The 23,968-nt window shown below is 47.5% G+C and overlaps 1 protein-coding gene across 5 annotated transcripts in view; it reads left to right on the top strand.

Annotated features, from left to right (window-relative positions):
- The first annotated feature begins 7,201 nt into the window (after positions 1-7,201).
- Positions 7,202-23,968, top strand: part of TMCC2 (transmembrane and coiled-coil domain family 2) — a 39,462-nt gene continuing 22,695 nt past the window's right edge. The window contains exons 1-3 of one of the 5 annotated variants that reach the window (XM_019711439.3): positions 7,202-7,547; positions 7,680-7,979; positions 23,257-23,817. In XM_019711439.3, the coding sequence (XP_019566998.3) occupies positions 7,773-7,979; positions 23,257-23,817 (768 nt within the window). In that variant the 5' untranslated portion in view covers positions 7,202-7,547; positions 7,680-7,772. Of the gene's footprint in view, positions 7,980-8,954; positions 9,042-23,256; positions 23,818-23,968 lie in introns of all 5 variants that reach the window. The other 4 variants (XM_074322461.2, XM_019711440.3, XM_074322460.2 and 1 more) reach the window with 4 other exon arrangements.

Raw genomic sequence — 23,968 nt, 5'->3', positions numbered from 1 at the left:
AAAACAGGCCCTGGAACCTAGCTGAGCTACCTTCCGATGTGTCAGGTGACATAGAAAACTGTATTGGCAGGTGTCTTCTATCATTTTCCTAGAGCTGATCGCAGAAGCACTGATCTAAGCCCCTTCTCAAAATAGGGCTTAGTAGGAAAAAAAAAGATAGGGCATAGTGATCCCTTTAGGAAAGTTTCCAGATGACATGTGCACACATCTCTTGCATAGGGAACACGAAATTTTTTAAGAGTGTAGAGAAATAAAGGAAAAAATAGTATTAAATCTAAAACATCATAAAAATAAATTCATTTCAAATAAAATTTTCAGTAGTCCAATACTCTAGTGTAAAACTTACGCTTCTTAGCATTCCCTTCCCACGTTTATCCATGGTTCATCCAGATTTTATCCATAGAGTTTATACCATCTTTAATTCTTACAACCCTGAAAAGATGGATATTTTTATCGCTGTTTTATAGACAAGGAATTGAGATCCATACAGCTAATAACCCAAGTTCATCAGACTCCAAAGCCCTTATTCTATTCGTAGCACAATGCAGTTTTGCATTCTAATGTTTTCAATTTACGTTATTTAAAGAAGGCTTTTTGTGTTTCTGTGTATTAATTATGTGTATTTCTCTTAATAGCAACATAACATTCCACTGTATTGTTATGCCACTCACTATTCTTGGGCATGGAGGTTGTGCCAGATTTTTGTTATGAACAATTTTTTTTGTTGTGTTGTTGCTTGTTTTCTTTTGAATTCTTTCCCAGGATAATGCCCAGGAGGGTATTATTGGGTGAAAGGGTACAGACATTTATATGGCTTTAGCTATATATTACTGACTTGTACTGTCATTGCATCTTCAAAGAGAGTGCTATCTTCTTTCCCCAGCACACTGTGAGAGGTACTAGGCAAGGCTGGGCGGATTCACCCGTGAAAATAGCCCTTTGTCTCTCTTGCTGCTTGGGTATGCCCCAGGCCATATGAGACTCCCTGGAAATGATTTATAAGTATGCATGCTCCAGAATGAGATCTCACATGGGATAGTGTGATTCCCCTTCCCAGGAGAGGCTTCCTTGATTAAGTTGTCTTTTTCTCTTTTTAGTCACAAGATCAGCAGAAGGTTTTTCAAGCAACTGACATTTCCCTCTTGATTCAGACTGTAACTCTCATTCTGTGTTCAGAAAAGTTGTGATAGCTGTTAGAAAGGAAATCTAGACTCCAACTCATGGTGTGCCATTCCAAAGTAGGTGCAAAATGGTTGGGATAAATTTCACCAAAGAAAGGAAATCCCAACAGTCAGAACTGAAAAAGGTTTTAGGAACTGGCAGGAGGAAGCAAAAGTGAGGAAAAGCCATTCTAGATTAAGAAAGCTCTGTTCCAACCGGTAGAAGGTAATTTTGAGATACATATCAATGTCTCTGACTAATGTCTCTGAATTTGAGTTATCTTACATGACAAGAGTACCATCTGAGGGTATTGAAAGGTTTGGATTGAAATTATATCACACATAATAGGCACTCCATCCCTTGGCAAAACTGCAGCAGGCATTGTGGGAAAAATACAGACATTGAAGACAAGCAGAACGGGTTTGACCAGCTCTTTCTAACCAGGTGACCTCAGGCAAGTTTTTAATTGTCTTTGAGCCTCAGTTTCTTCTACTATAAAATGGAGGTTACAATACTTACCTACTATGTTCATTTTACAGACTAAATGTGAGTGTGTGCCAGGCATCCAGTCAGTGCTCAATAAATAGAAGACATTATTAATTCACAAATCTATCAATAAATGTGATCAACCAAGTCTTCCACTGGTCCTGTGTAGTGTTTCTCAAATATCAATGTGCATAAGAATCACCTAGGATACTTGTTAAAAGTGCAGATTTTCAGGCTCCATCCCTAGAAATTGTTTCCATCAGTTTGGGGTGGGACCCGGGAATCTGCATTATCTACCTAAACTCCAAGGTGATTTATGCTGTTGGTAGCCCATGAACCATACTTTGAGAAACACTGCCCAGTGGTCTCAAAGAATAAAAAGAAAAACTGTATTTCCCATCACTAATACGCCATAAAATCCTTGTAACATGCAGATATAAAATTAAAGAGGTTCATAGACTGAGCGATTCTATGTTCAAGATGAACATATAGTTCTTACCTACGTAAAGGCTTCAGAATCATCCTGAAGCAACATTCTGTCTTTTTAGCAATCAGGGTATGGATGACTGTGTGTAAATAATTATTCCTTGGAGTCGTCCTAGACAGAGAGCTCTCTCCTCTGGACTGTGCTAATTAATTATATCCCTCTCGGAGTGTTGACAGACATTACCATTTCAATCTGGTGCTGTTGTTTTAGATTTCATTTGTCTCATTTCCCCAACCGGACTTTTTAAAATAGAAAGGCAGGGACCAATGTCTTTTATTGTTCTCTACCTTCCACAGGCATCTTGTAAAGCTTTTGTATGTGATATGTGTTTCATAAACATATTTCAATGAATGTAGGTTCATTTAACTGTAGACTAATACCCACTGATAAATTCTTTGTCACAAGAGTGGGTCAGAATTACAGTCATGAAATGATGAGATATTAGGCTTTTAGGGTTGGCGACAGAGCACAGTGCAGATCTCAGGCCTCTGAAAGTACTGTAATCTTTCAGAGCCTGTTTCCTCTTTTGCAGAGTGGGAATAACACCTGCCTTTGTAAGAGTTGTTGTGGGGATTAAGAGAGTTCACAAGGTTCCTAGCAAAATGCTTAACGTCTGTGGTTCTCTTTAAATGGTAGCTTCTTGCTCTTATTATAGCTAAAAGTACCATATAGAATAATAGATGGAACTGCCACTGATATTTATCTTCAGAAGTAAAATAATAAACAACTGATTCTCTCTGAGCAAAGCTATTTTCCTTCTTTCTTTCTTTCCTCTTCTTTCTTATTTTTTTTAGGTCTAGCATTTTCAGCTTTAAGTAACAGATTGTCCAGACGTTTGTAAGGATTCCCTATGGAGATGGGAAAGGACACAAAGCACCCATTTTACCAGTCCCAGGCTTTCACACAGAGCAGTACAATCAGGGTTTAAGTTTATGCCTCACAAACCTCCTCTGTTCGTGGTCATGATTATTGTGAGTTTTCTCCCATCGCTGAGGAGGAACAACATGCAGAACGAGGAATATGCATCCTACCTGAAATGAGAAGCAGGAACTTCCAGCTTTTTGTATTACAAATAGGAGAGTTACCAGTCCAGGAGTCAGACAGACACTGGGGTCTCCTACGCAGGTCTTAGGGACGTTGTGAGAGAAATGGTCACTAGAGGAGCACTCTGTTTGTTTTGTTTAGTCCTTTAAAACATTGACAGGTATCAGAGATTCTATGCTGTGGAGGAATAATATATACAATTTCTGAATAAAAATAGTAATTACAGTTTTATTTCTGAAGTCAAAAAATTGAAACAATTCTCTAAGGATAAGGTGGATAGAGGTTAAATAAAGTGTGATATATTCACCTGATAGAATGATAAACAGTCATTTAAAATGGAAATATGTCCAAGTTATAGCATATGGAGTAACATGGAAAAATGTAATAACATGAAAAATGCTTCTGAGTACATTTTAAGCAAACAACAGGATAAAATTTGTTTAGTCTCAGAGCTAGCTCCAACTCAGGAGTGAAGCAGAGCCCTCCCAGTCCTGCCTGCCTCTTACAATAGCCAATAAAAAGCCTGTATTTAGGTGGTGGGATTGTGACATCATCAACAATCTAACCAATCTCCCTGACGATTATTTGCATAGTTTATTCCTCCTAATCCCGCAGAACGCAATTTCTTTTAAGGAGGGCATTGAGTGGAAGTGGAAATCTCCAAAAGAAAGGGAGGAAAGTCACATTAACAAAGGAGTATATTTAATGATGTTGGTATCAAAATACAGTGATCAAAATTATTATATCTAGTCTCTCTAGAGAGTGCTTTCACCTTCTAAGGAAAACACTCTACGTAGTATGTTAAAGTATGTTCTTTGAAAACTACCTACTCATTTGATGTTTAAAATGTTTTTTTTTTAAGAATTCCTACAAAATAGGAAACAATTTTCTTGGATAATTTACAAGCCTCTTACTATTGGCCAAAAGAAGGCTTTTATTTCTCAGACTTAATTGCTTTTACGAAACAACAACAACCCAAAACCTACTCCTTGCTTACCTGTTGATCTTGGCAACATAGCCTCTATCACTAAAACTTAATCAGTTTATCAAGCTAAATGAACTGGCTGCCGACAAGGGAACAGGATTCCACAGCCCTGATCTTTGTCTTCCTTGTTAATACAACTTACTGGTCTGACAAATTTGATACTACCAGGAGTGCCCCCTTTCATTAGCCTAACTGGGATTTCCTTTCACAAATAGCATTAAGTTTAGTGGAACAACTCTGCCTTTCTCGTGGCAGACGGGGTTAGACAAGTTTGTTCACTAATTTTGTTTCATTCAAGTGTACTGAGCACGTACACGATGTGTCAAGCATTTTCACATGCATTATCTAGTTTAATCCTTACAATAACCATGTGAGGATAGGTAATATTAGTCCCGTTTATAGAAGAGAAAACCAAGGGTGAGAGAAGTTGAGTGATTTGGTTGCCCAAGAACACACAGGGAGTAACAGAACCACAATTCTCACATGGATTTCTAACACCAAGACCAGTGTTCTTCTTACTGCACCATGTTATTTATTTGTAATTAACTAGTGGTGCCAAAGCAGAATGGAAAATCCTACTCCTACATACCAAATGTAATCTCTTGCATTGTAAATCTGCAAATTTTTGTCCTATCTTGAACATCAAAACATAGTATGTGCCTATATTTTTCCAAAGAAGGCTTAAACAATAGAATGACCAGATCCTTAACACAAAATTTCAACCAAAGTCCTTTCAGATTTTGTTTATCTTAGGTACTCAAGAATTTACTATGGCTAATGAAAATTTGCCCTCAGCTTCAAACTCTATGTACTTCCCACCCAAATTCCTCGGCAATTTGTTCTATAATATGACACTCAGTGAAAATCAGTAATGGGTGAGATACATTTAAATGAATTCCCAAGGATAGAACCATTGGAGTGGAATGTGTGGTGCTTTTGAAACTGGATGACATCTCTGATTATAGGTATGGCCCTCACTCTGTGCCAGGCAATGTCTAAGTAACTTACATATGTTACTCCACACCCTCTAAGGTCCAAATAAGGAATCTTGGGCATAAAGAGGTTAGACAACTTGCCTCCAATGGTCAGTAGAGAGCAGAGCCAGGATTTGTCCCTAGCAGTCTGGCCACAAGAGTCTGCCTCTCCTAAATGGAATGTAAAGTATTACCTGATTTCATGAAACACACCACAGACCTGCATTATGCCTTGCTAAATATGGCCATAAACAGGAAACTTGGCTATCATGCTATATATACATAATATGAAAACCAAACTTGAGGCCAACTTCAGCCTAGTATAGAAATGAGGCATAAGTCAAAATTTAATGGTCTCCACTTCCTTAAATCTTCACACCGATTTCCTCCACTTTTTTTCAGCTTAGAGGCAGGTCATAAACATGTGCTCACCATTTGCTGGCCACTGCTTGATACCCAAGACTCGCCTGGAGTCTGTGGGGCCCCTCCACTTCTCGGGGCCAGTCAGGCAGTAGACGCCTGTCTGACATCCTGCAAGCTGGGAATCTGCCCCCACTGGTTCTGTCTAGCTCTGCCTCTTTCTTCAAGGCATTCTGCCTTTCCCTCACCACTGAAAGTGCTAAAGGCTCATATCTTGTGTTTCTACATTGTGTCTAATACTGTGTACTGGATGTGGGGGGTGGTTCTACATTTCCAGCCCATCCTAAATTCCCATCTTCTAAAAATGGAGCTGCCTCGTTTAGAAAGCAGCTGCTTGACTGAAGTAAATTCTTAACAATTTAGGCTCTTCTAGGATACACATCAAAATGAGTGGTTGGAATGAGAAAAAGACAGCACAGAGTCAGGAAACTCACAGACTAGTAGGACTGAAGTGAGGCTAGAATAGCATGATGGGTGTAAAGAGATAGGTAAACTGTAAAATGCTGTAGAGATCGTCACTGTGATTCGCTGACTAATGGCTCCTTCACTACAGTCTGGGCCAATGGTTCTCAAATGTTGGCTTGTGTCAGAATCGCCTGGACGACCTGTTAAAACAGATTTCTGGGCCTACAATTTCTGATTCAGTAGGTCTGGCTGGTGTCTGATAATGTGCATTTCTATCAAGTTTCCAGGTGATGCTGACGCTGCTGGCCCCAGGACCATACTCTGCGAACCACTGTTTGAGGCTGCTGGATGGGCAAAGTCCTATCCCCAGTAAGCATACAGTAGGCACTCAGACGGGGTTGTTATTATTAGGCTCCATACTTTGATAACCCCAGTATTCGTTCTCTTCTGCCTCCAGATTACTCAGTGCAATTTGGCTGAGATTTATGGGAAAAAGAGATAGCATTCTTTTCCTTCTGTCATATGTTTCAATCTCCTGCCATTTAATACCCTTTCTTATTTAAAAGCTGCTTCACAGTTTGCAAGGAACTTTCACACACATTATTGTATTCAAATATATTTAATTTGTCATTTCTGAGCATCAAGCTAAGATTCATACTGGATGTTACTTCAAGTGGGGAAAGGAGAGATGGGGCAGAAGAACACCTCCACCCTTTGCATTTGTAGCGCTGAATATAGCCAGAAGTTTGTGTTTCAGACCAAGTTTCCTAGAAGGGATGGGGTCTTCCTCATTGAAGGGATGTATATATAGTATAACATGAACTGAAAAGTTAGGGCAAAAAAAGCAGTGATGATAAAGCATCCCTACTGAGTCCCCTCCCCATCAAATAAAACGAGTGGGTGGGGGATATGCGGAGAGTGCCTTTACCGGGAGGGTCCCTCCGGCGTCTGTTAATACCGGTCCCGCTGGCCCGCCGCCCCCGCCTCAACTCGGCAGCCGCTCTCCGCAGCGCAAACACGCAGCAGCACAGCCCTCCAGTCCTCTCCTGGGGGCTCACGCGGCGCAACCAACCCTAGAACGTGGCCGCGCGACGCCCCCTCGGCCCTCTGGGCTTCCCATTGGCCCACTGCCGTTGTCACTCCCTCCTTGCCTCGCCTTCCCCTCACCGGCATGTTAGGTTGCGCTTGCCGCTGGCTGGGGCCGCGGCCGCGGCTTTGCAGCAGGCAGCGCGCGGGTGGGGAGCTGGGCACAGGGATCCGGGCGCGGGCGGGGAGCTAGGGCGCCGGGCTCGCCGCGGACTCTGCGACCCGCCCATGCGGGGCGGGGGCCAGGGGCAGGGCCGGGGGCCGCAGCCGGCGCTTAGGGCGGCCGCGGAGGACCTGCCCGGCCGGCTGCCCCCTGCCCTGCCTCGCGCAGAGCCCGGGCAACCCGGAGGGATGCGCTGTGCTGCCCAGCTCCCCCGCCCTGCCCATGCCCTGAAGCAGAAAGTTCGGGGGCCAGGGACCGTTCTCCTCCTCCCGCTCCAATGACCGCCCAAGGACTCCTGCTGCCCAGCCTCGGCTGTGCCCTGCCTTCGCTCCCCAGGTCGTAACGAACTATTCCAAGCTGTAACCAAGGCTCCCCCTCCTCACCCCTTCCTCCCCCTTCTTTAAAAAGATTTATTTTTTAATTCAAGAAATTGTCTTCCGCCGATTCCTTTCCTCGTTAATCATTTAGACCCCGGGCCTCGTTTCTGAGTGTAAGGGGGTGCGGTCTCCCCGAGGACGGCGCTCTAGAAGGACAGAATCCCCTGGCCGACCCACATACATCATGAAGAGGTGTCAATCGGATGAGCTGCAGCAACAGCAAGGCGAGGAGGATGCAGCTGGCCTGGAAGATGCCGTTTGCCACCTGCCGGGCGCCGAACTCCGGCCTGGGGAGGCCACGGGTGCTAACTCTGCTGGCGGGCCAACTTCGGACATGGGCGCCGCCGTGGCGCCAAACCCGGGTCCCCGAAGCAAGCCTCCGGATTTAAAGGTGAGCACAGACCCTCCCCTGGCCAGCCTAGCCGGTGACTTAGCTTTTCCCGCTCCACGCAGGATGCTTTAACAGGATGCAAGTGATGGGGAAGCCAGGCAAAGGTCAGAGAGGATGTTGGGCCAGAACCCTGGGCTGGACGTCAGGTACCATTTGTGCCTCTGTCGTTCAGCTCCATTTCAGGCCTCTGTTTATTCTTCATTATTCAGCAGACATTCTAGTGACTCATCCATCCGAGATTGTTTAAATGATGTGTGTGAAGTACTATTTGCAGACAAAGGGCTGGAGAAATCCAAGAAGCTAACTAAAAAGTTGACATCACTTTCCCTCCTGTACGATGGTAGGAGAAGAAAATGACAGCATAGAAGGCCAAGCAGAGGACCACTAGTTTCCTTTGCTGTTTTAGTTTCCTCCTTTTGGGACCTTCCTGGATGAAGCTCAGTTTGTCCATCTGTGAAAGGGGAGTGTGGATTTCTTGCCGTTAGGTGGAGCCAGAGGTTAAGCTAGTGCTTGAAGATCCCTGCCTGCCTGCAGAACCAACCCCCAGGGTAGAGAACTGACAGGTGGCCGATTGGTGCTTGGGCTGGTTTGGGGCCTCGGTTCAAGTTGCACACATGCTGAGCCGGCAGTTAGAACCAGAAGCGGAAAGAGTCTATCACACGCAGCTGGGAGTTGTTTATTTCCTGGCCTGAGGTTGCCGGGACTATTATCGAGCTGTATTGAATATGCCTCTATATTAATTAAAACAGCAGCTGGGATAAATGATGCACCTTTGCTGGAGCTGCCACAGGGACTGCACACTCAGGCTTCTCAAGCCAGCTCCCCACCGGCTTGAGCGACATGATGTCAGCCGGAGGAAGGAACTTAGATACCCTGGAAATTGATGCCTCAGAGAGATTTTCTCCAGAGGGGGTGCAAGGTCTTGCTAGGGGAGCAAGGAACTCTGTTATGTTAAATAAAGCCTGTATCCTATAGCAGCAGCCACTAAGGAGCTCACCAGAATAAGCCAATGACATTCCTCATTTGGCCTGAGCGGCTCAGAGTCAGGAAGTCAGAGCGCAGGTGAGTGTGCTCTTACCTGTGTGTGTGTGTGTGTGTGTGTGTGTGTGTGTTACCTGTTTGTGTTCCTTGGGGAGGGGTGAGAAGGCGGACAGTTAACTCTGTGTGTACTTTAAAAAATTGTAGTAGTTATTCAAATGTGATCTCCGGTTCTGCTGCTGCCCTTTTCAGAGGTTCGAGACTAGCCTTATGTCTAAAGATGAGCTCTGCTGGCTAGGCTGTAACAGGACACTTGGCCCAGCTGTCACCCCTGAGCCCACCCTGAGTGCTCGGGTGTGGGTCCTATTTTAAATGAGATGGTAAAGGGACAGGGGTGTCCTTAATGCTGATGTGGGTAGGGGCCAGCCTTCTGCTGCAGACTTCAGCTTCATTCTGGGTTGATTCAGTTGAGTCTGGCCAGAAAACCCTGATTTCTTGACCAGATGGGACCCTCGCTCTGAGTCCATGAGGGGCAACCTAAACTCCTCATGCTCCAGCTCTATGACAGCTCTAGTAAACTGCCAGCTCCATTCATTTTCCCAGTTCGGTTCCCTTCATGAGGATAGGTGAGCTGGTTGTGGAGTGGGGGCTGCGGTGTCTGTCTCTGTAGATAAAGCTGCTTAAAGAAGCTCATTCCCCTCCGCCCTATAGCATACCTCTTTCTCTCTCTGGTGACACCTTCATTTTGGTTGTGGCAGATACAGCAATAACTCTACGCTTGATATTAAATACTGAACTTCCCTGAACCAGAACTAAGACCAGGTGTGAGAAAAGGAGTCGTACTCCCCACCCCCAAGAAAACATACCACCAAGGTCGATCACTGCTATGTTGGCCCAGGACGGCAGCAAAACGGAGAAAACAGCTGCTGCCTGCTCAGTGGAAGCGCCGGGGGACTGGGGGGCTCTTCCCGTTTATCTCTGTCAGCTTTCTCACATGTTTACAGGGCAGGGACTTCAGAACAAGACATGAGCTTAGGTGCTATCGCAACTTGATTTGCTGTGTGATCTCAGGCAAATTACTCAACTTTTCTGAGCCTTTTTCTGGGGAAAGGGACTAGGAATATTGAAGTATGTCCAAACTTGTTCTCTGATGCTGGAAAAGTTGTTTTCCAGTGTTTGGCACAGTTTGCCAGTGATGGAAAAATTCAGTCATTGGCTCTAGCACTGGGCAGAAGCTATCACCCCTGTTTTAGATTTGATGGTTGTACCAGAAAGGAGCAAATTTAATTTTTTTTTAAATGATTTATATACTTTTTTTTTTTTTTAACAGGACTTTATTGGGGGAACAGTGTGCACTTCCAGGTCTTTTTACCATGTCAAGTTGTTGTCCTTTCAATCTTAGTTGTGGAGGGTGCCATTCAGCTTCAAGTTGTTGTCCTTTCAGTCTTAGTTGTGGAGGGCGCAGCTCAGCTCCAGGTCCAGTTGCCATTACTAGTTGCAGGGGGCGCAGCCCACCATCCCTTGCGGGAGTCGAACCAGCAACCTTGTGGTTGAGAGGATGTGCTCCAACCAACTGAGCCATTCGGGAGCTCAGCGGCAGCTCAGCTCAAGGTGCCGTGTTCAATCTTAGTTGCAGGGGGCCGAGCCCACCATCCCTTGTGGGACTCAAGGAATCGAACTGGAAACCTTGTGGTTGGGAGCCCTTGCTCCAACCAACTGAGCCATCCGGGAGGCAGCTCAGCTCAAGGTGCCGTGTTCAATCTTAGTTGCAGGGGGCGGAGCCCACCATTCCTTGCGGGACTCGAGGATTTGAACCGGCAACCTTGTGGTTGAGAGCCCACTGGCCCATGTGGGAACTGAACAGGTAGCCTTTGGAGTTAGGAGCATGGAGCTCTAACCGCCTGAGCCACCGGGCCCGCCCCAGGAGCAAATTTAATTTTTAACACCTCCCCACCCCACACGTGTGTTTGGCCTAGGTAGGACCAGCAGTTTTGGCTTGCTTTTGTTTTCATTTTAAACTTTAGAGATAGGAACTTTTGGTCCCTTAATCCCACTTTTATTTTCTTATAACAGCTCTAGGCATTGTGATTGATTAAGTGCTTTGGGGGAAATCATCTTGACAAAACGACAAGAAAATAAGAGGCCTTGTCTGAAATACCTCCATTGAGGTTGGTTGCCGGGAGAGGAGAGAATTTTAGTCTTTGCCAGAGATCCGAATGATGCCCTCACTAGTGGCAGCTGGAGGTGTCAGGAGCGCCTGTGGTCTCCCTCCATGGTCCTTCAGTGTAGTGGAGCACCCCAATACGCACTGTAAGTTTCTGCTGCAGTAGCCTGGGGTCTGTGATTATGGGGTGGGGAGGGCCAGTGAAAAGAGGGAAAAACAGTTAAGCCGCAGTCTTAAAAGAGCAATCATAAAACTAACTGAATGGGGTGGCCGGTTAGCTCAATTGGTTACAGTATGGTGCTAATAGCACCAAGGTTGCCGGTTCGATCCCCTCATGGGCCACTGTCAGTTGTACCCTCCTTAAAAATAAACAAACAAACAAACAAATACATAAATAAAACTGTAACTGAAAAGTAACCTGAAAATGGACATTGCCCCATAGGAGGCTCATGCAGCTATATTGGGGGCCTTCTCAGCTACTCCTCACACTTGGCATGACCTGGGGAGATCTCATTAGACACTCCTGCAACAGAAGCCCAATAACCTAGAGTCTCACCCCCAGTTCCTCTTTAACCCCTTGAGCTCATGTCTTGATTCATGTGTCATCATTATCCAGTCCTTTGCTGCTACCAGATTCCCTGCTACGTGGGAGGTATGCCCTGCCAGGATTTCTGGTCACAGAGAGTGTTGCCTGACCAAAAGTACACTGGCGTTCTCCAGCAAGAAAACTCAGCCAGCTCCAGTGAGAATGGGAGTGGGCAGGAGCTCGGGGAAAACTGCAGAAAGGAACATGGAGCACACGTTCCTGTTAAAAATGCAGCCTGTGGTAGATATTGCTGAGGCCTAGGATGAGTGGCTAAGCATAAGTCAGCTGGCTCTATCCTGATGTATTTTAGAAGCCAGAAGGCAGGGGAAGGAACCCCTGACCTCACCCCCTCTCTCCCCACTTTCATCTCTCCCCACCCAACTCTGGTACGACTGGAGGAATTGAGCCTTTCCTGAAAGGAAGTGTCTGGATGTGCTGGCCAGAGGCCTTCCCTGAGGTTCTCTTTCCCCTGACGAAAGCCCCTGCGAATAATTTCCCCAGGGATTTCTGAGCAGTATTCCTATTTTTCCTGCAAGAAAAAGGTCGGGTTGGGGCTCAAAATTCCATTATTCCAGTCCTGGTTTAATGTGCTTTTAAGCCAAGACTCACTTGGGTTCCGACTGGTGTTCTTCCATTCCCACCATATGCTGGTCTTCATGCCGGTTTAGGAAGGTCAGGAAAAGCAATTAGGAGCCAGAGAGCTGAAGGAAAGTCACAACTGAATTCTATATGATTCTCCTTGCTGGCACACAGCCTTCACAGGTGCTTCAGCCTGTGTTCCTTCAGCACTCCTGTAGATAGCCCCCTGGAGAAGAGTCATGGGTCAACAGGCACTGAGCACCTTCCGTGGGAAAGGCACTGTTTTAAACTGAAATATGACATGCATATGAAAGTATCTGAAAAGATATGTCCACTTTAAATAACAGTAGCAAAACAGACAGCCCATCTCCCTACTGCCCAAGTCAAGAAAGAGAACATTAGCATTCCCAAGAAGCCTCTGCTGGTTTTTCTGTTCTTTAGTTTTTTTTGTTTTAGTTTTATTGGGGAACATTGGGGAACAGTGTGTTTCTCCAGGGCCCATCAACTCCAAGTTGTTGTCCTTCAATCTAGTTGTGGAGGGCGCGGCTCAGCTCCAGGTCCAGTTGCCATTGCTAGTTGCAGGGGGCACAGCCCACCATCCCTTGCGGGACTCGAGGAATTGAACTGGCAACCTTGTGGTTGAGAGCCCACTGGCCCATGTGGGAATCGAACCGGCAGCCTTCGGAGTTAGGAGCACAGAGCTCTAACCGCCTGAGCCACCGGGCCGGCCCCGCCGTTTTCAATCTTTAGTTGCAGGGGGCACAGCCCACCATCCCATGTGGGAATTGAACCAGCAACCTTGTTGTTAAGAGCTCCTGCTCTAACCAACTGAGCCATCTGGCTGCCCCTCTGGAAGCTCAGTGGCAGCTCGTCTTCAATCTAGTTGTGGAGGGCACAGCTCACTGGCCTATGTGGGAATCGAACCAGCAACCCTGTTGTTCAGAACTCATGCTCTAACCTACTGAGCCATCCAGCCGCCCCTGATTTACTCTTATTTTTAAGGCTTAGGGTTTTGATAAAATTTTTGAGTCTCAGTTTCTCCACTTTTTCAGTGGAGAAGACAAGCTATTCATAGGAATGTGAGTAGGACAGAATATGTGTGCTCTGGGGCTCGAGGGGAGATTCTGATGGTAGAGTGTGGCTCTACATGGCCTGGCTGCACTGTAAGGTTCCTGGTGCTACTTTAGAAGTGGTATGTTCAGGCTTGAAGATTCCTGCAATCTCAGGGAGAAGCTGGAGCCCGGAACAGGTTTCATCAGGGGAGGCAGAATTGAGGTAGACTTACGAACAAGGAAATGCAAAATTAGCTCTGGCAGTAAGCACTGCCTTCGCCTGCAGGTGGGCTCTCAGACATGATGAAATACTTGAAAGAAAGTAATCCATTGAAGGACACATGAGTTTAAGGGTACTTAAAGCATCATGCGATGAAATCAGAAGCATACGGGGTTAATCAGAAAGATGTCCTGAGCGAGGTGGACATAGAGCAAGATATTAAAGAAAGGGTGGAATGTCAATGATCAAACAAGAGGAGTGGGGCTTTCCAAATGGAGGAAGTGAAATGGCAAGTGCCAGGTTCTTTGTAGCACCAGTGTCTTTTTTTAGTGGAATGGTCATAGTTCAGTGGAGAATGGTGAGAATGCTGAGGTCACCTGTTTTTGTCCCACCTGCACCTACATGTGGAGGGTAGGAGTCCTGAGGCCCAGGATTGCCCACTCTCACCCTTCTGCCTTCAGTAATATTCAGAGCAGCCCTGTATGTGGGCTCAGGAGGAACTCGTGACTGATGGGAAAGCATGTGGCAAAGGACGCTCTCTGTTCTTCTGCCACATACTAGGTTCTAGATGAATTCCCAGCTGCCTAGTTCTAGCTGCAACTGTCCTGCAGACTCAGTATTCACAGAATGTCCTTTTTGTATATCTAATTGTGTCTTTTTTTTCCTAATTGTGTTTTTTTTTTGTTTGTTTTGTTTTTTTAAGATTTTATTGGGGAAGGGGAACAGGACTTTATTGGAGAAGTGTGTACTTCCAGGACTTTTTTTCCAAGTCAAGTTGTTGTCCTTTCAGTCTTAGTTGTGGAGGGCGCAGCTCAGCTCCAGTTGCCGTTTTTAGTTGCAGGGGGCGCAGCCCACCATCCCTTGCGGGAGTCGAAACTGGCAACCTTGTGGTTGAGAGGGCATGCTCCAACCAACTGAGCCATCAGAGAGCTCAGCGGCAGCTCAGCTCAAGGTGCCGTGTTCAATCTTAGTTGCAGGGGGCGGAGCCCACCATCCCTTGGGGGACTTGAGGAATTGAACTGGCAACTTTGTGGTTGAGAGCCCACTGGCCCATGTGGGAATCGAACCGGCAGCCTTCGGAGTTAGGAGCATGGAGCTCTAACCGCCTGAGCCACCAGGCCGGCCCCTCTAATTGTGTTTTAACTGCCAATCCCATTAATAAGAATCTCTCCCCAACAAGGTATTGAAACATCTGATAGGACCTGAGTTTGGGGGTAAAGTTTAAAAGTGTGGGTATCAGGCTGGGAAAAAGCTTGGCTGGCTTCTCGGTGGTGGTCTTGGAGGCCAACTCAAAACTCATCTATTTTCATCTCTAATAAATGGCATAGACAAGGAGGGTCATTCTTAGAACGAGGCTGACTGACAGGGTCCATCTTTATCAGCCAAACACTTAAGCCTCTCTCCATGTTAAGAAGTTAGAACAAAGCAGATATGTTTTGTGATGGTGTGAGAAAAATATTGGACTTTTCAAACCAAATGGTTAAAGGCTTTCTTATTCCAGCCAAGTTAACAGTGATGTCCACCCTGGAAAACAAAGCTGGCTGTAAGGACATGAGCCCTGGCTAAGCCACGTGTGGATACAGCACAGTAAACACATTCGGGTCTGTGTTCATCTTCTTCCAAGCCAGCTCAATCTTGGCAGTTACTAAGACGATAGACAGAAATGAGGGTTTTAAAATGCAGCAGGAGGGCTCTGGGTTATACAGAAGAAAAAGCTGCCTGACTGAGCATTTTAAATATTTGGAAAAGTAGTTGTCTAAGAATTAAATCATCTTTTAGAGATGCTTTTGTAGATTTTTGTGGACTTGCATAGTTTCCACTCAGAAAATAAATAAACATAATTAAGTAGCAATCGCCATGTTTGTGTTGAGGTCTCTGCCAGGTGATATTAAGGACACAAAGATATAGGTGATATATATATAGCTCCTGCCCTCTATTCACTCAGATTCTCATTGAGGTTTCTGTCCATAAGCTGGTACAAAGTTGAACGACAGTTTGAGAGCACAAGAAGCCATGTTACAAGCAGTACACGATTAATTGCAGATAATGAGCTCTGGAGTTGAAAGCTGCGCTCACTACGGCCTGGGATGGGCAGAGAGGGCTCCTTGGAGGGGGAGGCAGAGAGAGGGCACACCGTGCGGGTAACTTGAATCACGATCTTCTTTGCTGGTGTTTGTTGAGTCTGTTCTGCCTAAAGAGCCAGTAGATGAGGTCACCTTTCCTGATTTGCATTGGCTCCAGCCAGAATTCTGTAAGCGAGGAAAGAAACGAGGAATTAAAATAAAATTGGGGGGGCCGGCCCGGTGGCTCAGGCGGTTAGAGCTCCGTGCTCCTAACCCCGAAGGCTGCCGGTTCGATTCCCACATGGGCCAGTGGGCTCTCAACCACAAGGTTGCCGGTTCGACTCCCGCAAGGGATGATGGGCTGTGCCCCCTGCAACTAGCAACGGCAACTGGACCTGGAGCTGAGCTGCGCCCTCCACAACTAAGACCGAAAGGACAACTTGAAGCTGAACAGAACCCTCCACAACTAAGAGTGAAAGGACAACAATTTGACCATTGTTCCCCAATAAAGTCCTGTTCCCCTTCCCCAATAAAATCTTTAAAAAATAATAATAATAAAAAAATAAATAAATAAAATTGGGATTGGGGAAATCATTTGCTCCTGGTTTAAGGTCAGCTGTTATGCTGGAGAAGAAATGATTCCAAAATTCTTTATCACTGTTTCTAATAGAAACCCCAAACAGGCCTGAGAGCTATTCACTCTTCCTTGTGGCCCTCAGTGCCAAACCTGGGGTGACAGTTCCTGTCCTGTGCTAACCTCAGGCTCCCCAAGCAAGGCTTCTGCAGGGCAGTTAGAGACTTCTGCAATCCACTTTGTAGCAATCCACTTTGTATCCCGAGAGAAGGACTCTGTGGGTTTTTACAGTGATTAGCTCTCTCATGCTGGCCCTGTTTCCATAGAGACCCTATAAATAGAGAAACGTTGGCGACCTAGGCTTGCTAAGACTCAGGTTCATGGTGACCCAGTCACCCCACTGAACCCTCACTGCCAGACCTTTGAGGGAGGGGCAAAGGGAGTTTCAAACCCAGGTGGGAGGAAGGGACATGCAGTCAACTGCCAGCTGGGATAATTAGCTGTAAGTTAGTGTGACTTTAAGAGCCTTTCAGCTTTTCTGGGAGTTGTTAGGAACACAGGGACCTGTAGGAATTAGGAGCGACATTGGCTATTTTTAATCAGATGGTGGCAAGGACTCTGTACCCTGAAGCATTTTACATTTGGCCTCATGCAGCTGTGTTTGCAGATTTCAGAGCAAACTTCCTCTTTGGGGGGGAACCCACACCCAGGGAGGAAAACGGATGAAGCCTAACTGTTCAGAGACCACAGCCTTGTCAGGAAGTATCTTTCAGAAAACATCGAGTTCACCCTTTCTTCCTGCGAGGACGATGGCACCCAAAGAAGACGGAGCCCTTCCTGCCCTTTCAGATAGTTTCAGGGGAGGAGACAGCGACCTTCCCTCATTTACCTCCCCACGTACGGGCACCTGACGCTGGAGGCTCTTTCTTCTGGCTCACACCTGGCCTCTGGGCAGTTCTGGGGGCAGTTCTTGCTTGTTCTTACGAATCAGGAGCGCTCTGTTTGTGTCCCACTTCTAACTCTGAAACATCTCACCTCTTTTTCCTAATACATGGCTTAATTTGGCCACCAAAATGGTTTCTAGCAGTTGGGGAAAAGCAAAAGTCAGTGTGGAAAAGCAAGTGACATTTAGTAGCTGGAACCTGTTAGTCAGAGCAGGTGGTGCTTTCTGCTGCGTTGGTGGCTAAGTTCCCTCAAGCTAGTCACCATGGTTTTCCTCATTTCCAAAACTTGTGGCTGGTTATGTGGATGTGCTGAGTTTTTTCTTTTTTTTTTAACACTCACCATGTTATGTCAAAACTCCTTAACCGTCTCCTCCCTGACACCCACATGCAGAAGGAGCCCAACCCATGTCACCCTGTTTTCCTGCCTTGCACCTTGTGAGGCAAACCCCGTGCATTTGAAGCACCCTCTCCCCATTATTCTTTCCTTCGTGCCTACCACAGACTTTAGCAGGCTCCTCAGTGCTGGCTGGGGCAGACGTCCTGCTTTCCTTCACCTGCAGAATTGGGGTGGGGGGAGGTGGGACATGAAGACCACTGGGGCTAAGGGTCTTGCCCAAGTCCTACATGTGACATGAGCAGATCCATCACTACAGTTCAGGGGACTGAACTCCCCCAGCCCAGGCATTTCTGTTTTGTTTTAATTCTGCCTTTGACACTGTCCTGAGACACAGGTAAATATCATATCTACTTTACGGTTGGAATCAGTGTGTGAGCCAGTGAAGGTCAATTAGACTAGAAGCTGGGGGTTCGTCCATGTGACTTGGATGAGCCAATTAACTGTGCTGGCCTCAGTTTCTTCATCTGCAGAATGGAAGCACTGCTACTGTATGTGTTACACCCTACTTCCTGAGGGTAGGCTAGCATTAGGCTGGAATGACTGCATAAATTGGAAAGTACTTTGAAAAATGTTGTTGTATAATATTAAAAATAAATTAACCAAGGATTGTAGGGTGCAAAGGAATATGGCAAACAGTGGTGGCTGCTGTCCACAGCACCTCTACCCTTTTCCTGGGGCTGAAGGAGAGGAAATGCCTCTGGGCTCCAGGACTGCTGATAAGGTCTTTTGAAGGGAACTCTTTACCTGAGTGAACATAGAAGATTGGCCTCAGTGTTGGAGAAGCTAGTTTAGGAGTGATGGGGAGAGGAGAAAGAGACGTGGAATAGAATGCTAGAAAGATAATTTATAATATGTAATGTGACCCTTTGGCACAAGCAGCTGGACAAATGCCAGAGCCAGCTGGCCCGTCCACAATGCCTGAAGGGAGGTCTGTATCAGCTTTGGCCTGACGAGGAGGCGGGTATCTTGGGTCATCCCTGGTCTGGAGGCCGGGAATCTGGCACTTCCCAGTCTGTGGCACAGTGTGTCCCCCAGTTTGGTCTGCCTTGGACGTCCTGGTTCTACCCACTCAGGTGGTGCTGCCTCAGGCAAGCCCTGAGGTGTTGGTGACTCTTGTGGGAAAACCTGGCATGTGTAGCCTCGTGTCCCCAGGGCTTCCCCAGAATTAATTCTTTTTTCTTTTTTTTTTTTAAAGATTTTTATTGGGGAAGGGGAACAGGACTTTATTGGGGAACAGTGTGTACTTCCATGACTTTTTTCCAAGTCAAGTTGTTGTCCTTTCAATCTTAGTTGTGGAGGGCACAGCTCAGCTCCAGGTCCAGTTGCCATTGCTAGTTGCAGGGGGCACAGCCCACCATCCCTTGCGGAACTCGAGGAATTGAACTGGCAACCTTGTGGTTGAGAGCCCACTGGCCCATGTGGGAATCGAACCGGCAGCCTTCGGAGTTAGGAGCACAGAGCTCTAACCGCCTGAGCCACCGGGCCAGCCCCGCCGTTTTCAATCTTTAGTTGCAGAGGGCACAGCCCACCATCCCATGTGGGAATTGAACCAGCAACCTTGTTGTTCAGAACTCATGCTCTAACCTACTGAGCCATCCAGCCGCCCCTGATTTACTTTTATTTTTAAGGCTTAGGGTTTTGATAAAATTTTTGAGTCTCAGTTTCTCCACTTTTTCAGTGGAGAAGACAAGCTATTCATAGGAATGTGAGTAGGACGGAATATGTGTGCTCTGGGGCTCGAGGGGAGATTCTGATGGTAGAGTGTGGCTCTACATGGCCTGGCTGCACTGTAAGGTTCCTGGTGCTACTTTAGAAGTGGTATGTTCAGGCTTGAAGATTCCTGCAATCTCAGATAGGAGCTGGAGCCCGGAACAGGTTTCATCAGGGGAGGCAGAATTGAGGTAGACTTAAGAACAAGGAAATGCAAAATTAGCTCTGGCAATAAGCACTGCCTTCGCCTGCAGGTGAGCTCCCAAACATGATGAAATACTTGCAAGAAAGTAATCCATTGAAGGACACATGAGTTTAAGGGTACTTAAAGCATCATGCGATGAAATCAGAAGCATACGGAGTTAATCAGAAAGATGTCCTGAGCGAGGTGGACATAGAGCAAGATATTAAAGAAAGGGTGGAATGTCAATGATCAAACAAGAGGAGTGGGGCTTTCCAAATGGAGGAAGTGAAATGGCAAGTGCCAGGTTCTTTGTAGCACCAGCGTCTTTTTTTAGTGGAATGGTCATAGTTCAGTGGAGAATGGTGAGAATGCTGAGGTCACCTGTTTTTGTCCCACCTGCACCTACATGTGGAGGGTAGGAGTCCTGAGGCCCAGGATTGCCCACTCTCACCCTTCTGCCTTCAGTAATATTCAGAGCAGCCCTGTACGTGGGCTCAGGAGGAACTCGTGACTGATGGGAAAGCATGTGGCAAAGGACGCTCTCTGTTCTTCTGCCACATACTAGGTTCTAGATGAATTCCCAGCTGCCTAGTTCTAGCGGGAACTGTCTTGCAGACTCAGTATTCACAGAATGTCCTTTTTGTATATCTAATTGTGTCTTTTTTTTCCTAATTGTGTTTTTTTTTGTTTGTTTTGTTTTTTTAAGATTTTATTGGGGAAGGGGAACAGGACTTTATTGGGGAACAGTGTGTACTTCCATGACTTTTTTCCAAGTCAAGTTGTTGTCCTTTCAATCTTAGTCGTGGAGGGCGCAGCTCAGCTCCAGGTCCAGTTGCCGTTGCTAGTTGCAGGGGGCGCAGCCCACCATCCCTTGCGGGAGTCGAACCAGCAACCTTGTGGTTGAGAGGATGCACTCCAACCAACTGAGCCATCAGGGAGCTCAGCGGCAGCTCAGCTCAAGGTGCCGTGTTCAATCTTAGTTGCAGGGGGCGCTTCCCACCATCCCTGCGGGACTTGAGGAGTCGAACCGGCAACCTTGTGGTTGAGAGCCCGTGCTCCAACCAACTGAGCCATCTGGGAGGCAGCTTCGCTCAAGGTGCCGTGTTCAATCTTAGTTGCAGGGGGCAGAGCCCACCATCCCTTGCAGGACTCAAGGAGTTGAACTGGCCACCTTGTGGTTGAGAGCCCACTGGCCCATGTGGGAATCGAACTGGCTGCCTTAGGAGTTAGGAGCACGGAGCTCCAACCACCTGAGCCACCAGGCCGGCCCCCAGAATTAAATTCTTGAGAAGGAATGGTGGTAGCCTTTATTTCCTCATCTAAAAAGGGAAATGTTAGTGCTGTTCCTTTTGTTAGTTTCTGGGAAAATCAAGTGAGATACTGCAGGAGAAAAAGCACGTTGACAACCATTAACTGTTAGTTCATGGTGAGTTGTGATGATATAACTTATCTGGGCTATAAAATGGGTGATACAAGGGTCCCGCCCACTTTGAGGATTGTGGTGAGACTCAAGTGAGGTGAAATACGAAAATCCTTGACTTCCAGACTTAAGTGCAGCCGTCTACACAAACAACACTGAGGTGTAAAGTAAGAGGGGGTCAACTAAGAAGATCTAAAGGTGGTGTTTTCTTCGTTTCTACATGGTTTAAGTTTTCTGCTGTGTAAGTTTGTTTTCAGAAAAAAAGAAAATCCAGTTAAGTATAATTCTTTGGAATTTTTTTTTAAAATGATGTAGGCTGCCTCAGGTGATTAGGGGCTGTTCCTCAGAGGAAGACCTGCTGTGGCTCATGGAGCCCCAAATGGCTGGGCTCCGAGTTCCTGCTTAGGAGTACAGAATGTGGGTTCTCCCCTGGTCCTCCAAGCGCCAGCCCTCCTCCCACCGGCTCCGAAGCTCTGCGGAGAGCTTGGCCTAACCAGATAAGTCAGCTCCCTGACAGAAGCAGCTGTCTGGTGTTATATCACACGCTGTCTCTCCCTGGCTGGGTGGTCCAGCTGCCTCTCTGAGCTGCCCTGCCTGGGGAGCAGGTGGGCAATGTCAGCGGCAGAGTTAAAAGGGCAGCCTGGGGCCAGGGCCCCTTTGGTGTGTTCTAGTCTGAGGACAAAGGCGCTCATTTGGACAGCTGGTTCTGATACGTATACTCAAGAAGTAGTCACATTACTGACTGCACTAAAGGTATGCCCATAGAAGTGAAGTTTATTTATTACATTTACTGGTTTGTTATATAGGACACAGATGAACAGCCAGATAGGGCGGGATTTGGAGGGGTCCCAAGTGCAGGTGCTTCTGTCCCAAAGGAAATGCAGTGTCCCATCCTCCTGTCGTGTGGACATGTTCATTGACCAGGAAGCTCCAGTGAAGTTTATTTTATTGCCAACTATATCAGCAATGAGATTGGCTCCAAACAACAGAAAATTACACTAGAGTTGTATAGACAAATGTATTTATTTCATGCAGCAAAATCCCAAGATAGGCTTTTACAACTGGTTTGGTAGCTCTGTAGGGCCATCAAGTGCCCAGCCCTGTCCCTTGGGGCTCTGCTGTGCGCGTGTGTGCGTGTGTGTGTGTGTGCGTGTGCGCGTGTGTGCGTGTGTGCGCGCGCGCATGTGTGTGTGCGCACACGTGTGTATGTGTGTACGTATGTGCGCGTGTGTGCGTGTGCGCATGCGTGTGTGTGCACACGTGTGTATGTGTGTGTGCGTGCGCGTGTGTGCGTGCGCGTGTGTGCACACGTGTGTATGTGTGTGTGCGTGCGCGTGTGTGCGTGTGTGTGTGTGCGTGCATGCGCGTGTGTGTGCACACGTGTGTATGTGTGTGCGTGCGCGTGTGTGCGTGTGTGTGCGCACGTGTGTATGTGTGTACGTATGTGCGCGTGTGTGCGTGCGTGTGCACATGCGTGTGTGCACACGTGTGTACGTATGTGCGCGTGTGTGCGTGTGCGTGTGCACATGCGTGCGTGCACACGTGTGTATGTGTGTGTGCGTGCGCGTGTGCGCGTGCGTGCGTGCGTGTGTGTGTGTTTAGGCCTTCATCATGATGCTAGTCGGCTTGTGGCAAGATGGTTGCTGCACCTCCAGGCATGACCTCCACATTCCAGACGGGAAGAAGTAGGAAGGGCTAGGACCTTTATCACAAAAGCAAAAGTCTCCCTACAAACTCTTACCTTTCTTTTCTTTGGCCAAAACTGTGTCATGTGGCCACTCCTAGCTGCCAAGGAGTCTGATAAAGCAAGAATTTTTAGCGAGGTGCATTAAGGCCATGCAGTTTGGTTGTTAAGAAAGATATTGGGTGGGCAATTAGCAGTGTCTGCTATGACAGTATCGCCTGAGTGTGCGACTCGGGTGTTTCCAGAGAATGTCACAATGAGATCTCTTTGGACATTGATGCCTGGTTGTCTAGAGGAGTCAGTGCAGATTGAAGGAGAACCCAGCTTAGAAGGAGGGAGGGACTGGGGGTCAGGGGGAGAACCAGTCTGGAGAGATACAACCTCATGAGCCAAGTGCTGCCTGCGTGTGCCTCTGAGCCCCAGACCAGCCAGACGGATCTCATGACCAGTCAGTCACCCTGAACCCATGCGTAGATTGAGAGTGGCCTATGGCGGGGGGAGCCACAGGGGTGCATTTCTTTGGAATGAAGAAGTGGGTCTGATTGCCGCCTTTCTGCAAGACATGACCTTTTAGGTGTGACCAGCCATTTATAAGGAGCTTCCAGATTCAGACAACTGTAGTAGTTACACTGATCTCCCCAAAACAGACTCCTCACATCTGTCCCCACCAACTGGGCACTGGGAGCTTTGCACTCACAGGGTTCTTCGTGTCTCCCCTTAAGAAAATCCAGCAGCTCTCAGAGGGCTCCATGTTTGGCCACGGCCTGAAGCACCTGTTCCACAGCCGGCGCCGGTCGCGGGAGCGGGAGCAGCAGGCGTCTCAGGAGCCCCAGCAGCAGCAGCAGCAGCAGCAGCAGCAGCAGCAGCAGCAGCAGCAACAGCAGCAGGGTGTGTGCGACCATGACTCCCCAGACGAGAAGGAGCGCTCCCCCGAAATGCACCGTGTGTCCTATGCCGTGTCCCTGCACGACCTGCCTGCCCGGCCCACCGCCTTCAACCGCGTGCTGCAGCAGATCCGCTCCCGGCCCTCCATCAAGCGGGGCGCCAGCCTGCACAGCAGCAGTGGGGGCAGCAGCCGGCGCACCAAGAGCAGCTCCCTGGAGCCCCAGCGCGGCAGCCCCCACCTGCTGCGCAAGGCCCCCCAGGACAGCAGCCTGGCCGCCATCCTGCACCAGCACCAGTGTCGGCCCCGCTCCTCTTCCACCACCGACACGGCCCTGCTGCTGGCCGATGGGGGCAACGTGTACCTCTTGGCCGAGGAGGCTGAGGGTATCGGGGACAAGGTGAGGCGGGGCACGATGAGGGCCTTCCGGGTGGGGGGCTGCTCAGAGGCAAGCACCGTCTGCTAGGGGGATGCTCGGGGCCTGTGAAGCCGAGCTGGTCGACTAAGTGAAAAGCAAGAGATAATCCCAAAGCGCTAATTGCTGTTTATTT

Source organism: Rhinolophus sinicus, chromosome 11 (assembly GCF_057876585.1).
Source record: "Rhinolophus sinicus isolate RSI-liver-muscle chromosome 11, RSI-T2T, whole genome shotgun sequence".
Classification (NCBI taxonomy): domain Eukaryota; kingdom Metazoa; phylum Chordata; class Mammalia; order Chiroptera; family Rhinolophidae; genus Rhinolophus; species Rhinolophus sinicus.
The sequence above is the reverse complement of the archived record's forward strand: the minus strand, read 5'-3'. Positions and strand labels throughout refer to the sequence as shown.